Here is a 17,665-nt window from a genome sequence, read left to right as displayed (position 1 = left end):
AAAAAAAGCTACATGATCACAGGAGATTTCAATGTGAGTGACACATGCTGGAGGAATTCTTTATTAGACCTTGTCTTAACAGATAAAGAAGACCTGATTACAACATTAAACATTAATGGTAGCTTAACATTGTACATAGCTACAAGTGATCATGACTTGATCACATTTATAATATACAAGCAGAATAAAGTCCAGACTAGTAATATAATATATATACACACACACACCTACACATGTGTATATTTCGTGTGTGTGTGTGTGTGTGCATGCTCGCACACGCTTTAATAGGATCAGTTTCACAAAGCTGAAAAGAATGATGAATCAAACTAGCTGGGAGGAAGATTTTAATCAGAAAAACATGAATTATAATAAAGAACACCTTATACTAGATGCCAAAACAGCCAAAATCGCACAATCAAGGAAGACAGCTGTGCTGGTTAAAAAACTGACCTGATTTAGAAAGGATGTGATGGCAGCTATAAAAAATAAATATATGTGACGGGTTCGATCACAGAACCCTCCCTGGGAGCTGCCAACTGATGTGCCAAGACTATCTCTGCTCCTGTTTTCCCTGCCAGCTCAGGACTCCAGCACCCTGTCCTGCTGAGCCAGACACTCCCGTGTGCTTCAACACAGACCCAGAGTCTGAATTACCTGCCCCAAAGCTGCAGGTTTACCTGAAAACAGCTAACAGAAGTGTGCTTGTCTTTAGCACTCAGATGCCCAACTCCCAATGGGGTCTAAACCCAAATAAATTCATTTTACCCTGTATAAAGCTTATGCAGGGTAAACTTATAAATTGTTCACCCTCTATAGCACTGATAGAGAGATATGCACAGTTGTTTGCTCCCCTAGGTATTAATACATACACTGAGTTAATTAATAAGTAAAAAGTGATTTTATTAAATACAGAAAGTAGAATTTAAGTGGTTCCAAGTAGTAACAGACAGAACAAAGTAAGTCACCAAGCAAAATAAAATAAAATGCGCAAATCTACGTCTAATCAAACTGAATACAGATAAGATCTTCCCCAGTTCCAGAATGCTCCCTTTTTACAGACTAATCTCCTTTTAGCCTGGGTCCAGCAATCACTCACACCCTTTGTAGTTACTGTCCTTTGTTCCAGTTTGCTTCAAGTATCCTGGAGGGTGGAGAGGCTGCTCCTTTAGCCAGCTGAAGACCAAATGGAGGGGTCTCCCAGGGGTTTAAATAGACTCTCTCTTGTGAGTGGAGACCGCCTCCTCACCCTGTGCAGAATCCAGTCACAAAATGGAGATTTGGAATAACATAGGCAAGTCACATGTCCGTGCATGAGTCAGGACTTGCAGGTAGCAGCCATTACCCACCGGCTACCTTGAATCGCCTCAGGTAGGCTTCTTATGTCGATTGGAGTCTTCCAAGCTTTTTTGCCTGTTAAGTGCTTCCTAACTGAGCACTTAATTTGCACATTCCTTTCCCAAGACGTGATCAAATGTTCTAACTAAGGCTACTTAAAAATCAAGCAATTATACAGCCAATGTTCACAACTTTGAACACACAAATGGTGCCTGCATAAAACTAGTATGAACATAACCAGTAGATCATAACCTTTACATAGATATGTTACATGGCATATGTAGCAAAACTTTATTCCAGTTATATCATACATACATTTATGAGCACCCCCCCATAAAGTCTTATGGGGTACACTGTCACAATATATATAATTACAAATGGAAGAAGGGGGAAGTTGATAGTAAAGAATATACATCTGAAGTTAGAAGTGATAGAAAATTGATAAGGGAAGCCAAGGGACACAAGGTGAAATCTGTGGCCAGCAGAGTTAAGGACAATAAGGATTTTTCAAAAATATTAGGAATAAAAAGAATCCTGATAATGGTATTGGTCCATTACTAGATGGAAATGGTAGAATTACCAATAATAATGCAGAAAAGGAAGAAGTGTTCAATAAATATTTCTGTTCTTTATTTGGAGTTAAAAACAGACAATATAGTCTCATCATATTGTGATGATAACACTCCTTCCATTCCACTAGTGTCTGAGAAGATCATTGAACAGAAGCTACTAAAGTTAGATAGTTTAAAGTCAGCAGCTCTGGATAACTTGCATCCAAGAGTTTTAAAAGAGTTGCTGAAGAACTTCCTGGACCACTAACATTGATTTTCAATAAGTCTTGGAGCACTGGGGAAGTTCCAGAAGACTGGAAGAAAACTAATGTTGCACCAGTTTTTAAAAAGGGCAAAGAGGATAAGTCTGTCAGCCTGACATCGATTCTGGGCAAGATAATGGAGCGGCTGATGTGGGACTCGATTAATAAAGAATTAAAAAAATTAAAGGAGGGTAATGTAATTAATGCAAATCAACATTGGTTTATGGAAAATAGATCCTGTCCAACTCACCTGATATCTTTTTTTTTGTTATAAGATTACAAGTTTGGTTGATAAAGATAGTAATTCTGATGTAATATACTTAGACTTCTGTGAAGTGTTTGACCTGGTAAGCACAACATTTTGATTAAAAATTAGAATGATGTAAAATTAATATGGCATACATTAAAGGGATTAAACACTGGCTAATTGACAGGTCTCAAAATATAAATGTAAAAGGGACATCATCATTGAATGGGTGCCTTTCCAGTGGGGTACCACAGGGCTTCGTCTTTGGCCCTATGCTATTCAACATTTTTATCAAGATCCTGGAAGAAAAAATAAAATCATCACTGATAAAGTTTGCAGTTGACACAAAAATTGGGAGAGTGGTAGATGATGAAGAGGACAGGTCACTGATTCAGGGCAATCCAGATCAGTTGGGAAACTGGGCACAAGCTGGGGGATGGATAGCTCAGGGGTTTGAGCATTGGCCTGCTAAACCCAGGATTGAGTTCAATTCTTGAGGGGGCCATTTAGGGATGTAGGGCAAAAATCTGTCTGGTGATTGGTCCTGCTTTGAGCAGGGGGTTGGACTAGATGATCTCCTGAGGTCCCTTCCAACCCTGATAGTCTATGAATATGCATTTTAACATGGCTATACAGTATGTAAATGTGCACATCTATGAACAAAGAACATAGGCTGTATTTACAGGATGAGAACTCTATTCTGGGAAGCAGTGTCTCTGAAAAAGATTTAGGGGGTCATGGTTGATAATCAGCTGAACACAAACAGCCAGTGTCACACTGTGGCCAAAAGAGCTAATACAATCCTGGGATGCATAAATAGGGAAATCTCAAGTAGGTGTAGAGAGGTATTCTACCTCTGTATTTAGTACTGGTGCAACCACTGCTAGAATAGTGTGTCTGGTTCTGGTGCCCACAGTTCAAGAAGGATGTTGATAAATTTGAAAGGATTCAGAGAAGAACCACGAGACTAATTCAAGGGTTTAAGACAGATTTTTTAGTGATAGACAAATAGAGCGCTCTCAAACAAAGAGAAAGTTAAGGGTTGACTTGATTACAGTCTATAAGTACCTACGTGGGGAACAAATATTTAATACTGGGGCTCTTCAGTCTAGCAGAGAAAGGTGTAACACGATTCAATGGGTGGAAGTTGAAGCTAAACAAATTCAGTCTGGAAATAAGATGTACATTTTTGAGAGTGAGGGTAATTAACCATTGGAACAAGTTACCAAGGATCGTCTCCATTACCCACAGTTTTTAAATCAAGATTGGATGTTTTTCTGGTAGCTCTGCTCTAGGAATTACTTTGGGGGCAGGTCTATGGCTTGTGCTATACAGGAGGTCAGACTAGATGATCACAATGGTCCCTTCTGGCCTTGGAAACTACAAACTATGCCCAATGAAGCCAATCTACTGGAGTAGTACATAGCACACAGCATTGTCCTCTTATACTAGTACAAGAACCGTGTTTAATTTTAGTCTACTTGCTGTGTAACTCAAAAGTGAGCTAAAAAGATGGCCCTATCAAGGATACACTTTTCATTTGATAGTCATACTCTAAATCTGCTAACTCCTCATACAATTATACATCTCACTTAAAGAAAGCATCAAGCGAGAGGCTGTGTAGTACAGCGTGCTATGTAAGTGCTAAAATGGTTACTGTAGATGTTAACATTATGAAGAAGGTTTGAGGTTTAATTATGAAACAAGATAGAGAAAAAAGCAAATAAATAAATCTTACATTCCACTAATGCACATTTTCTCCATTATGCTCATTATAGAAGTTTCGTGTCACTGCTTATTCTGGTTTTCAATTAATGAAAGTTAAAGCACTAAGTGCAACAGCCGGCACATCACATGGGCATTATGGGCTCGGGTATAAAGTACACTACCACCACAGTGAATGTTGCAGAGATGGAAGCTGCTGGACTGACAGCGCTGGGAACCCCTCTTCAACCACTGAGGGGTTCAGCTTTGGCAGGGGCAGTGCAAGCCCTCCCCCTGATACGCCTGTTCCTCAACTCTGACATGGAGGGGACATTCTAGGGACTCTCTCTTGCAGTGAGATGCCAAGTCATTCAATTCTCGGGCACTGGTGTGAACCAGGCCTGGACTGATGGCCAGATCGAATGGCTGCTGGGTGGTCTGTGTTCCATTGAACTGGTGGCCTCATTCCAATTCTAAATGGCACCTCTGTGGACAGTCTCAGCAGATCATAGAGAGTGAACTCCCCAGATCATGATCCCTCCTAGAGAAGGTTAAAGAACATGCCTTGCGGGCGAGGGTGGGGGAAGCTTGTGCTATTGTTGTCCATGCTGGACCTGTTCTGTAGATGCAGTTCAATTTAGAGTGGCTTTACTCCTTGCCAGGATAAAGAATTTTACATTCTCTGACTGTCAGGCCTCAGCCCTGGCAGCTAATCCACACTGCAGAGTCAAATTGCCTGTGGCTTGACTGCAGCTATCAATTATTCCCAATAAGTGTCAGCCTGAAACATTGTTCTCTGCAGCTCTAACCCACCCTTTGTAAAATGGGGATATAAAACAGAGCTGCTACGGCTCATAAACCTATCCCTCCTCCCCCATCAATTCCCAGCTGTTTCCTTTACCCTCGATGGTAAAGGCATTTGGCAGCACACATTGCATTGGGAAGTCCTAACTTGTGATCAATGAGGTATTAGATATGACAGAGGAGCCCTGCAGTACTTGACAACACAGTGAGAGTGGTAGTGGATGTTGTGGGCTTCATCTCTGTTGTATCTCAGGGATGATTTTGGAAGTACAAGCTCCTGAATCTCCCATACCCTCCTGCTTCTTAATCCTGTCTTTTGGCTTTGTGTATAAGATCATGTAGTATCAGTGTCACATCATATCATCTATGGAAGAGGACTGTATCCTGCAATAGTAGAGGGGTTGGACTCGATGATTCTGCAGGTCTTTCCTAGAGATGATCCCCAACCCAAGGCCCCCGAATCTTTTAAAAAGTTCTGATCCAGATCCTAATGTGGCTCAGGCCCATGGATAGATTTCCTCATCTCTGGCTTTTATAGTCCAAGTCCCACTGTCCGGTAGATTCTCATATTACATCAGTTAATATTTGATCTAAACACAAAGGTATTCCATAGAGTGTTTGAGAGCCTGGAAGAAAGATGTCTGGGGTCTGAATTACTGGGCTTCATGGTGATAGCTCTTCAATTACTTCTACAATACAGAAGATGAACAATGTGCCTATGAAAGGCTAAGGAGACCTAGCTGGTCTTGGTCCCTGCAATGGTCATGTGCTAAGCATGGAATACTACCCTACCCACCATAGCTCTTTTGTGTGTCCAAGGTGTGTGACTGTATGGAAAGAATGAGAATGTGAGAGATCAAGAGAGTGTGTGTGTATGGGGAAGGCAAACAGATAAGCTTACCTTATGAGGGAGATATTTTTCCGAGGCACCTCTTTGAGATCACTGATGGAGGTGGTCTTTCCTGCAAAGCAGTAGTTGGGATTGTAGTCGGTCATAATAGTGGAGGTGCGCAGCCTGCTCAGTTTGTACTCGGGGCTCTGTAATTCCAACTGCATGGCTTGCAGCTCCTGGTGTTTACGGCGATACACTGGAAATAGAGCACAGTGAATCAGGGAGACAGACTGCCGTGTGAACATGAAGGCAACCAACACAGAACACATGTGCTGTGGAACAGGTACAGTGTTCAGACTCCAGTGAATCAAAACAGATGGGCGTATTGTCAACCATCTGTACTTCACGTATATGCAGAAGTCTGGGTGCTTCTCCAAAGCTCAGGCTGAATTTATCCAACTTGTTTGGTTTAGAAATTAGGCTAAGAACAAGCTCACTCATGAGTCTCCCAGTATTTCTTGATTTGAAGAATAGGGTGAAATCCACTAGAAGTGAACTCTGAAGTAACAAATCTGTTTTGTTATAGATTGTCTGGGCTTCAAAGTATCCAGATCCAATTTCCCCAAAGTTCAAGGCCATTTGGATGCAGGGTTTTGGTTAAGCACCTAGCTTATGAGGAAGTTGAATAGAAGTCCATATTTAGTTGCGTTGTATCACAATGTTAGCACTGAAATCTCTTTAGAAGTAAAATCTCTCCCCTCACAATGAAGTTGTGTAAATAAAATGACTTCACTTTATGAAACTCCCTCTTGATTCCCATAAGCATGAAGGGAGTCTAGCGGGTAAGTACAAAGTTTTTAAAGACACTCATCCACTTGATCAAATGTTTCTAAACCTCAGACATGGTTCAAATTTAGGGGAACTGAAATCAGTTCTTACAGTCTTGGAATCAATTCACTCAGCTGTTATGTTAGCTCTCCACACCTATAGAAGGAAATCACAGATCAAAGCTAGTCTTGTTGTGAAAGTAATTCGAGTTCCACATGTAAGTTTACAAAGTAGGGCCCAATCATGGACAGGTCCAACAGTAATTTTGCCACTGACTTCAATGGGAGCAAGACTGGACCCGAAGACTGTGGCTATACTGGGTCCCATGTCTGCTCTGATAGACAAGTCACTGAGAGGAAGAGTTTAAGGGGAAAACTTTCACTAGCAAAGGGGGATGGATTTAATGACCTATTATCAAGCCCTCCTAGTTCTCCTTTCACCTTATCATTGCTCTTGGTTTGATTGCTCAGATTTCTGCTCATTCTTGAAATGAGAATGATAGGGATGGCCAGAAAGAATTTGGTTATTCTTCTATTCCCTGAAAAGTAATTAGATCCTTAAGGGGATACTGTTAGAACAGAAACTGTACATCTGAAACCACGTGTATGTATTAATAGCAACATCTGAAATTCTTAAACTGAAATAACTACACAAATCTAATTTACTAGTCACCATCTGACCTTCTGGGTGTGTGTTTTTTTTAAAAAGCATTTCCTTCAGCGTGGACAATTGAAAGAGACTGACTAGTTTGAATCACTGGTTCTCGTGCATTAGTGCAATAATCCTAGTATGTTTAGAGTAGGAATGTAGGCATGGGATTGTTTAAATAAACTTTTTTAAAAAGATGTAATTGAAATTCTGACAAAGGCCATGAACATCCATGTCTTACTAAACCATAATTTGTAAAATTGGAATCTAAGCCAAGGTCTTCAAACTTGGGTAACTAAATGAAAGCACCTAAATGAATATTGTAGGTACTCTAAACTAAAAGAGGCCTGATTTTTTTTTAAAGTGTGAGCATTCACAGCTCCCTTTAAAATCAGTGAAAATTGGAAATTGTGGTCTGACATTTTTACACCCCAAACCACACAATGGTCTCTCTTTAAGGATGTAATCATGAGAATTACAGCAATTCTGCAGTCAGTCAATGGAAGGACCTTGCAACTGGCTAGTAAAGAAAAGGAAGACAAAGATGGTATTTCAGTTATGCCTGGATATCCATTTATACCAATATTTGCTGCCTGGTGAAATATAAAGTGTAAAAATATTGTTCAAAGTAATTTTTTTTCAACTTTCCCTTCACAAGGAAAAATGTCCCTAAGTTGGTTGTTTTGGTTAAAAACATTTATCAAAAAAGAAAATAGATGAGTTTTAATAAAAAAACCCAACAAAACAACACAGCGTAAAGCTTAAGTCCTAATGCCAACGTTCTTGACTCTACTAGAAATGGCTTAGGTGAGAAGCACAATATGCTGCAACTTCTGCTGCTCTATGCACATTTTGCTTTATGAGACACTCACCTATCATGATCCCAGAAAAAGCCAGAATGAGAGCAGCAACCAGTGCTGACGTCACTACAGACAAGACCAAGGAGAGGGGGAGATGAGCCACGGGGTCAGCTGAAAGAGATGCATAAGAAAGGAGTTATTTGTTTTAACTGATCTCCCTATGGTCAGGCCCGCCGACAGCAGTTCCAGTCCTCAGAGCAGAACAGTCAATAGGCCCCCATGCATGCACAAGCCGTAGACGTGGTCCGCCTGACATCTGGCGGTGCTGTGCCTGCGCTGGCTGGTGCCCAGCAAGCTGCCAGCTGCGCTGCTGGGTGTGCTTTCCCACCATGGCCAGGGCTTCCACGTGCCTGCCCAGTAGGGTTGCCAACTGTCTAATTGCGCAAACCCAAAGAACCTTGCCCTGCCCCTTCCCTGCCCCTTTTGAGGCCCTCCCCCGGCTCACTCTATCCCCTCTCCCTGTGTCGCTCACTCTCCTGCACCCTCACTCACTTTCACCGGGCTGGGGCAGGGGGTTGCGGTGTGGGAGAGGGTGTGGGTATAAGTTCTGGGAGGGAGTCTGGGTGCGGGAGTGGGTGCAGGCTCTGAGAAGCAGTTTGGGTGTGGGAAGGGATGTGGTGTGCAGGCTCTGGGAGGCGGTTTGGGTATGGGGGGGTGCGGGGTGCAGACTCTGGGAGGCAGTTTGGGTGTGGAAGGGGGTGCGGGGTAGGGGCTTTGGGAGGAAGTTTGGGTGCAGGGTGCTGGCTCTGGTTTGGGGGTTGGGGTACAGGAGAGGGTCAGAGGGTTGGCGCTTACCTCAGGTGGCTCCCGAAAGCAACCTGCACACACCTCTGGAAGTGGCTCGTAGACAGGGGGCCCCAGGGGGTCTCCATGTGCCACTGTCCATAGGCACTGCCACCACATGTCTCATTGGCTGCAGTTCCTGGCCAATGGGAGCTGCGGAGTTGGTGCTTGGGGCAGGGGCAGTGCGCGGAGACCCCCTGCCCCCTCAAGGGCTGTAGGAGTGTTCTGTCCGCTTCCAGGAGTGGCAGGGAGTGAGAGTGGGCAGGAAGCCTGCCTTAGCTCCGCTGCACTGCTGCCAGCGGTGGAGGCTGGGGTCCCCTGGGCCCTTTTAAATCATCCTGGCCCCTGGGCAATTGCCCCCTTCCCACCCCACTCCCCCAATCAGCAGGCCTGCCTCTGGTCATTTTTAATGTAATATTTTTTTCTGTCCCTCCTCCCATTCATTCCATCTGTTGCTCTTGCACTGTAGGAAACAGAGGATAACCTCTGCTGCAATCAACTCCCAGATCTATGACTTCCAATGGCTCATTGTTTCACTTTCCTCAATTAAGTTTGAGCCATAAAAACAGATGGTTTCCTATCAGGAAATTAATACACACACTCACTGGCTATGAAAGCAAGGTCATAAAAACAGGGATCGGTGTGTGTGTGTGTGTTAAATTGTTGCGGGGGGGGAGGGTGCTGAGTGGTGCCATCAATGTCAAGTCATAGCGAAAACAGGATGAGGACAATTGCAGTATATCATCTTCTAAATGCATCCACACAGAAAGAACGGATGACTGCTGGGGAAAACCCTACTACATGGATGCCGTGTTAGTTGGTTTGTAACATTCCTCCCCCCGCCCCCACCCAGCCTTGCAATATCTACCATTTAATAATACTTATGGAGCACTTTCCAATCAGGGATCACAAGGCAAATGATGACCATCACCACACCCATATAAATACATCTGACTATCCCCATTTTACAGATGGGGAGACTGCAACATAAAGAGGTTGAACAATTTTCCCAACTCAGTGGCAGAGCTGGGAATAGGACCAAGAACCCTGGCTTAAGAGTCCCTCGCTCTATCTGCTGGACTCAGTACCTCTTCTTAATGTACAAATGTGGGGAAAGCCCAGTACTGGAGCTGGGCGTAAGCAGGGCAAATATACTCCACTCTGCTTGCCTATGCTTTGCTTTCAGCTCTCAAATGAAGCATGGACTGGGATTCTCCTTCTTTCTTTCCCGTCTCCCATGACATGTACACCTCCCTCTGCCATATGCTTGTGACATGTCATCTCTGGCTCTTGGGAAGCCTAAGCTTAGGGTTGAGTTTGACTGGAAAATTCAGAGGGGCCATTTCAGATTTCAATGGAGGGGGGCAGTTTTCAGCAGAGGCCCAGGGGCCACTTAGACCCCTGGAAGTTCTTGGCATTTTTGGAGGATAAAAAGTAAACATCCAAAATCAGTCAGTTCCCTTCACAGCTGCAAGGAAGAGACCTCACTGTTCTTTTCCTAGGAAAAGCTGAGACTCTGAAGCACAAGAGGCAGCCCCCCAGTACAGTTGGGGAAGGGGTGCTTCATCGCTCCTCTAGCAGCCAAGGTTCTGGCTACCATAGCCAATCACAGCTTCTAGCCCAAGCACTAGGGCCAATCAGTAGCGAGGGTGTGTGGCACCAAATGCAGTTGGAGCAGAGCTGCAGTTGCTTCAGACCAGAGGACAGGTGTGTCCCTGGAGCTGGGATGGGTAGGTCAGGGAGCAAGCTCCAGGCTGCCTGTGCGTCTCTGGCTGCTGAAGGTTTTAGGGAACAGAGCAGGTCTCTGGGCCTGGAGCCCGAGCTACTCTCCAGGACAGCCCCAGGTGCAGCCCACAGGAGGGACCCTAGGGGGCTCCAGCCCCCTGCAGGTACTTGTTGTCCTCCTGGGCCATGGGCAGCGCCTTGAAATTAAGCACAGGTGGGGGAAAAGAGCAACTCCCCACCCCACACACACCTAAATTGCAACCCTGGGAAAATTCCTTCTTTGGGGTGAGTGAGTGCGAGTTAATTTCAGATCAGGGCTTCTTTCTCTGATCTGTGCCAGACACAGTGTCAATGTAACCAAAGGCTCTTTAAGGGGTACTCACACCCACATATCTTGCCCCTTCAGTCCAAATCATCACTTAACTGCCCAATGACACAGGTTTACAAGGCAAAACACATCAGCAGTGCTGCCCCATGTGCCAGATTCCTCACCGCTGAAGTGCACTGCGTTTTCACTGCAAATGCCAGCAACAAAGGGGATAATTAATCAGGGTCAACTTTAAAGAAAAGCTATCTAAGTGTTTCTGTGCTGTCTTGCAGTCCAGGTCATTACAGAGGCTTTCACTATGTATTCACTCATAGACCTACCCATCCCAAAGGAGCCCCTTCCTCCTTGCACCTTCTTACCTACACAAGAAACACCATCGTCAGCCAGGTCTGTCCCAGGCTCACAGAAGCAAATGACTTTTTGAGTCTCCAGATCAACACGGCACTCATCAAGCTCACAGTGGCTGCAGTTGAGGTGCAGCTTAATAGCCACCTCTCCGTGCCCCTCTGTCACTAGGGAACAGATGAAAGAAGCTGAGTTGTTATTGTAGAGATAACCCAAGAGCTTTCCGCAGACAGCGACAGGAGAACTGCCGCATTATGGGATGGGAAAACGCATAAGTGTAAGGTGCCCAAGTGCCCCACATTGGATGGGATAAGCCCTGTCTGTAAAACCTGACTGCCATTCACCCCTCTCTGATGACCGTATCCCCACCTCTCACTGGCACTTGCTTTAGGGGAGAGGAGACTGAAGGAATCTCAGGTAATAGTTTTCATTTACAAAAAAATCCCTCCGCTAAGCTGTCTTGGACACCTGCACTGTAGCCATGTTGAACCAGCTATGCTGGTGCAATGTGGCCATACAGCCTCACTCCCTTCAGTGAATCCCCCAATGCAGCAAGGCATCCTGCCAGGCTTGTATTGCCTCTACAGAGCACAAGGGGCATTGTGGGGCAGGCCCAGGGCATGCTGAGGCCAGGAGGAAGTGTTGCGGGAGCAGTTCTGTGCCCTCCATGCTACAGCAAGCCCCACTGGGGCGATGGGAGTTGGGGGAGGAGATGCAAGTTAGGGCAGCCCCCAGGAGTTTCCTAGTCTGTGCTGGGGCTGAACCATTCACAGCATCCCCTACTTACCCACTGGGGGAAATCAAGTTCAAGTCAACTGTTGGGGCCAGCACAGACTGGGAAGGCTGCCAAGGTTGCACACTGCATCTGTAGGAACTGGGGGAAAAGCCTCACTGCCCTCTCCAGCAACTCTGCCAGTCTGATCCAGGAGAAGCCTTAATGGGGGAAGAGCTGAGCACTGAAACATTTCTCATAAGATCGCTCTCAACTTCCAGCACTAGCAGAAGCACAACATATAAATCACAGGCTGACAGCTGGGGGAGAGGGGCCTGCTATATCATCTAGTCTGTGCTTCATCCAGGACTGGATTGTGGTCGTAGATTGTTGTAAACCAGATGTATAACATCTTTTATTTATATTGGGTAACATCTTATTGTATTGGGTAACATCTTTTATTTCAGGGAACACACCTATCCCGGCAGTAGCTCCACAGACCCACACTTGCCACAGTTGCCAACAGCATACAACACAACACTGGAACACCCACAAATGTCCTTGTTTAACTCCGTGCCTACTCCCCCTACTGGCTGCCTTATTACACTCAGTATAACAATTTGTTCCCTATAGTATTTCTTGGGTTCATTGTCCAGTCCAGTTTTAAGCGACTTAAGAAATGAAGCTTCCACCATTTCTCACTGTTAGGAAATGTTTCCCCAACAGCCTCCATCTTTTTCTTTGCTCCCTTTCATCTCCTTATTCCTCATTGGACTACACCAGGGGTCGGCAACCTACAGCACCTGTGCCAAAGGTGGCACACAAGCCAATTTTTAATGGCACGCTGCTGCCAGCCGAGGTCCCAGCCGCCAGCCCCGCTCAGCCCTCTGCTGGCCTGGGTGAAAGAAACCCGAGGCCGGCAGCGAGCTGAGCAGGGCCAGTGGCTGGGACTCCAGGCTGGTAGTGAGCTGAGTGGGGCTGGCAGCAGGGACCCCAGAGCAGCAGTGGGCTGAGCGGCTCAGCCCGCCGCTGGCCCAGGTCCCAGCCACCGGCCCAATCAGCCTGCTGCTCTCTGACAAGGAGTTCCTCCAGGAAGGGCAGGCAGCTGCCGGCCAGGGATTCTTCCCCGCAGGGCAGCGGAAAGGCACCTTGGTGATCTTGGATGTGAGTTCTGATGCCCCTGCCCGTGGTGCTCGGGGAGCGCTGGGGAGACTGCGCTCTGGGAAGCAGCTGCATTAGGGCTCCCAGATGCTGCATGAGCAGCTTGTGTAACTCTCTCCTGGCCCCTGGACTTTAAAGGGGGAGCCTGGATTGGTGCAAGGCGCCATGAGTTGCAACTGGCCCCCTCTTTGCATGGCCTCACTGCCACCTCATGCTCCAACTTTCCTCTCCCCTTCTCTGGCACTGTGTCAGCCCAGGAGGGGGCCGTGCCCCCAGTGCCCCTGAGCCGGCTGGGCGGCAGTGGGTTTGGAGGGGTTTTGCAGCCTCTGGAAAGAACAGACGGAGACAGGGTGGCTCCTGCTGTGTCTGTGCATCCTAACAAAGTGGCACTTCAGCTTGGGCAAGCGTGGCCCCCTTATCTGGGCAGCTTTCAGCCCCCAGGAGAGTTCAGGTTTAAAATGCGCAAACTGCGGAGTGATCTGGGTAGGGCTTGCATTGCAGGGGATCTGCATCTCAAATGGGAAGGCAGTGGGAAGCGCAGTGGTCCCTAGAAGCAGCCATATGAGTTTTTTGGGCAGCAGGGTCCCAGGTCTTAAGGGCCGCTTCTGAGAGCTCCAGTCCCTGCTGTCAAGTATCAGAGGGGTAGCCGTGTTAGTCCAGATCTGTAAAAAGTGACAGAGTTCTGTGGCACCTTATAGATTAATAGACATATTGGAGCATAAGCTTTCGTGGGTGAATACTCACTTTGTCAGTCCCTGCTGTGTCAATTTCATGTCAGGAGTTGCAGCTGAGCTGCTTCTCTGAGCCATTGGCATCACCGAAAGGGAGAAGCTGAAAATCTCCTGGGCATTGTGTCAATAAGAGTATTCGGTACACAGGTTCATTTGAAAGAACCTCCTAATACTCCTTTATATGGTAGCACTCTCCGTCCTCCCCCTCCCCAGCCCCTGTTGCTGGTACGGTAGCTGCTTTTCCTCTTAAATGCACATGCTACCAACTTGAAAAGTATCTGGGGTGTTTGTGTGGATCAATATTGCTGGGAGAGATGGGAGCCCGAAAGGGTGAAATCTATATGGACTGTCCATTTAGATCAGCGGTAGGCAACCTATGGCACGTGTGCCAAAGGCAGCACACGAGCTGATTTTCAGTGGCACTTGCACTTGCTGGGTCCTGGCTACCAGTCTGGGGGGATTTGCATTTTAATTTAATTTTAAATGAAGCTTCTTAAACACTTTTAAAACCTTATTTACTTTACATGCAACAATAGTTCAGTTATATATTATAGACTTATAGAAAGAGACCTTTTAAAAACATTAAAATGTATTACCGGCACGTGAAACCTTAAACTAGAGTGAATAAATGACTCGGCACCCCACTTCTGAAAGGTTGCCAACCCCTGGACTACACTAAACAACTTCTCTCCTTCCTTGGTGTTCACAACCACACTAATCTACATTTTCTATCTAAGGATCTCAACTTTTTTCCAGACACAGCCTACTCCAAACATGAAGGAAACTCACGAGAACTGATTCCTGACTGATATCAATACCTTTTAGTGCGGGGGTGTATAAAGTACCCAGTGGATTAATAAAGGACACACCATCCTCCCCATCCATTTCTGGATCATTGTCCACTGCAGCATTGCCACCTATGTCAAATCAGAAAGTACCTTAACATACTGTAGTTCATTAGATCTAACACAGTTAAGAATTGCAACATGCAAGCAAATTCATAGTATGAAGCATCCAAATGAGAAAGGGCAATTAATCAGTCAAAATATCCAACTGGGATGTTTAATGGATGGTGGAAAGGTTCAGTGGATAGTGGTATGGACTATTGGCCTTTCACTTCTGGGATTTCAGCTTAATAATGCTTGTGGCTCTTAATTAAGCAAATTAATCTGTCAGCTCAGTCCCAAGCAGACTATTGCCCACTAAGACCAAACATCATCTTTAATCATTTGGATGCTGTGAAAAAACATATAAACAGATCGTCCTATGCATTCATTTGGCCAGAAGACTGGACAATGCCAGTGCATAAGGGTTAATTCCACACAGTTGCTGATCAGGCTATGTACTCCACCAGCACTGGGAGTAACAGTCATCTGATCTGCTTTCTCTCCTCTACACCCTTGGGCCAGGGTGGTCCAACAGCGATGGGGGACTGAAGGAGCTTGCATGGGAAATGTTCAAGTGTGCCTTGGACAAGCAGAGGATCTCAGAAGCGGAGCAGTAGACCAATATTTGATCTGTTAACATGCACAGATGCCCTTCCCCCCACCCCAAAAGAGAGAGTTGTTTTTCCACTTTCATCACCTCTGGCAGGGGAGAAAATAGCACACTGCAAACAAAAGTATCTTACATGAGGCATTCTGTTGAAAAAATCGTTACACATAACATCACAATGCACATGGTCAAGCTAGGAATTCAGGCTAATTACTTCTTTGCAGTGTTTTGAGTCTACCATTGCCCTAATTTCAAGCCACAGTGTGGATAACCAGGGGTAAGAAGTCCACCACAGCTGAAGAGATGGGTGGCCACAAGGACTGATTATGAGTTGTGGAGCTATTCACCTTATGGTGACGGCTTTCAGTCTGGCCCAAGTAGTATAGTAATTCAGTGTCATTACCGTCTGACGGCTGACCTGGAGCCTACTGGAAAGGAATTAGTGGCCTCCATTCAGTTCCTTGTTGACAAAAGCCACCATCATAGCTGTCATTAATTGGCCTCCCCTGTTGGCAGTCTTAGCACAAGAGCCAAGGATTGGACTATGGAGACCGAAGTACCTGCCTTGCCCTTAGAGGTGATTCCTCTAGGGTTGAGGCATGCTGGTCTTAGGACAGTGTGGAGGAAGCTTGGATTGCCACTGCTCATGCTGAATCTCCTTTAAAGCTATGTCTACACTGCACCGTTAACCCAGTAATTGGCACCAGGGTCTGAACATCTGGGTTAGCCCTGCTCAGGTGAGAGCACCTCCATAGCAAAGCCATATCTGGCTATTTCCACATTTGCCTATGTGTGTCTGGGGGAATACCCCGTGGTTTTTCATGCTGAGACGCTCTAGGATTTCTTTCCCAACCAATTGTGCGAGAATTTGTCTTTCCTTCACAGGGAATGGTGGGAAGGGCAGTGGAGGACTCGAATGATTTAGCCTGTGTCCTCACTGAACAGTAGGTGGATTTCAGCCTGAGTTAAAGTGGAGTCATGGCTCTCAGCACCCCTCAGCTGGGTCAGCTAGCCTGGGCTCCAGACATGGATAAAGGGTGTTTTCTTTCCCCCCTGCATGGATGGTAAGTGGGGTGAAGACTAAAACCCGGGTTAACTCTGCAATGTAGACATACCCTAAGTGTAAACACTGGCCATCAGACTCCGTGGCAAAAGCCCCCAGATGCTGGTCTTGACAACAGGAATGCAAAGCCTATGGCTCCTGCTTCTTCAGCATCATGGCCAAGAAATGAAAGACTCAATCTATAGTTATGAGTCAAAAATCACAACAGGATCTTGATGGCATAGTTTTCCACAATGCAAAGCCAGGATTCCAGTTGAAGAACTGACATCTGGCTATTTGCTTAAAGGCTAAATAACATAAGCTCATCCAGAACTAAAAAGGCAACACACAGACATCCTACTACATAACAATCATATATACTAGCTATAGGAGAATTTTTGATCAGTGTTTTGCTGACTGTTAGCACTAAAGGAGGGGAAGGGACACCTTGAACATGAAGCCACTTTACCTATATATCCTCCGCCTCCTCCACCTGAGGAGCACCCCCCTCCACCCCCTCCGAAACCCCCTCTTGTCTCCCACCCCCACTTCTTCATGGCCTGGGGGCAGGATTTTCCTCCAGTAGCACCTTCCAGCAAGGACTTTCCTGACCACAGGAAGGAAGTGTTATCATTCCAGCCACCTCCACCACCTGCAGTTAAGAAAAGAGAAAGCAGCCCATGTAAGTTTCTGTTACATCCAAAATATATATATCAGCAGAATGAATGTTTATTCCAAACACGTCAGCTGCAAGGGAGATCAGCATATAGTGGTTAGAGAATGAGATGGGAGTCAGGACTGCTGGGTTCTATTGCCAGTTGGCCACTAACTGGCTGTGTATGACTTGTGGCCACCACAAACGCTCTGTGCCTCTTTTCAGCTATCTATAAAAGAAGTGTAATACTGTAATGACAGCTGGTCAGAAAATGGTATTTTTCCATGAAAAATGTAAAGAGATGAAAAATTAGTGTGTGTGTGTGTGGGTGGGTGTACGGGGAGATAGCATTTTTTTTTTTGAGGAAATGTTCCATTTTTTTTCATGAAAAATGAAACCCAAACCTTTTTTGGTTTTCAAAAGGTTATTGGTTTTCAAAAAATACTGAAATAATTTTTTCACTAAAAAAACCCATAGAAAATTTTAAAAGAAACATTTTTCTGCAAATAAATGAATTAAAAAATGCAATTTTTCTTCACCAACTTTTTTTGATTGAAACATTTTGACTAGCTCTAATTGTAATGGACCGGCTACTCTGTATGTGTTCTGTTGCCGGA

At 45.5% G+C, this 17,665-nt stretch overlaps 1 protein-coding gene across 1 annotated transcript in view; it reads right to left on the bottom strand.

Annotated features, from left to right (window-relative positions):
- ALK (ALK receptor tyrosine kinase) overlaps positions 1-17,665 on the bottom strand; it is a 637,574-nt gene that overhangs the window by 30,660 nt on the left and 589,249 nt on the right. Inside the window, exons 16-20 of the mRNA XM_050948434.1 lie at positions 16,983-17,045; positions 14,676-14,774; positions 11,268-11,420; positions 8,085-8,183; positions 5,806-5,992 (exon numbers count right to left, since the gene is read on the bottom strand). Coding sequence (XP_050804391.1) covers positions 5,806-5,992; positions 8,085-8,183; positions 11,268-11,420; positions 14,676-14,774; positions 16,983-17,045 — 601 coding nt within the window. The remainder of the gene's footprint in view (positions 1-5,805; positions 5,993-8,084; positions 8,184-11,267; positions 11,421-14,675; positions 14,775-16,982; positions 17,046-17,665) is intronic.

This window comes from Gopherus flavomarginatus, chromosome 4 (assembly GCF_025201925.1).
Source record: "Gopherus flavomarginatus isolate rGopFla2 chromosome 4, rGopFla2.mat.asm, whole genome shotgun sequence".
Classification (NCBI taxonomy): domain Eukaryota; kingdom Metazoa; phylum Chordata; order Testudines; family Testudinidae; genus Gopherus; species Gopherus flavomarginatus.
The sequence above is the reverse complement of the archived record's forward strand: the minus strand, read 5'-3'. Positions and strand labels throughout refer to the sequence as shown.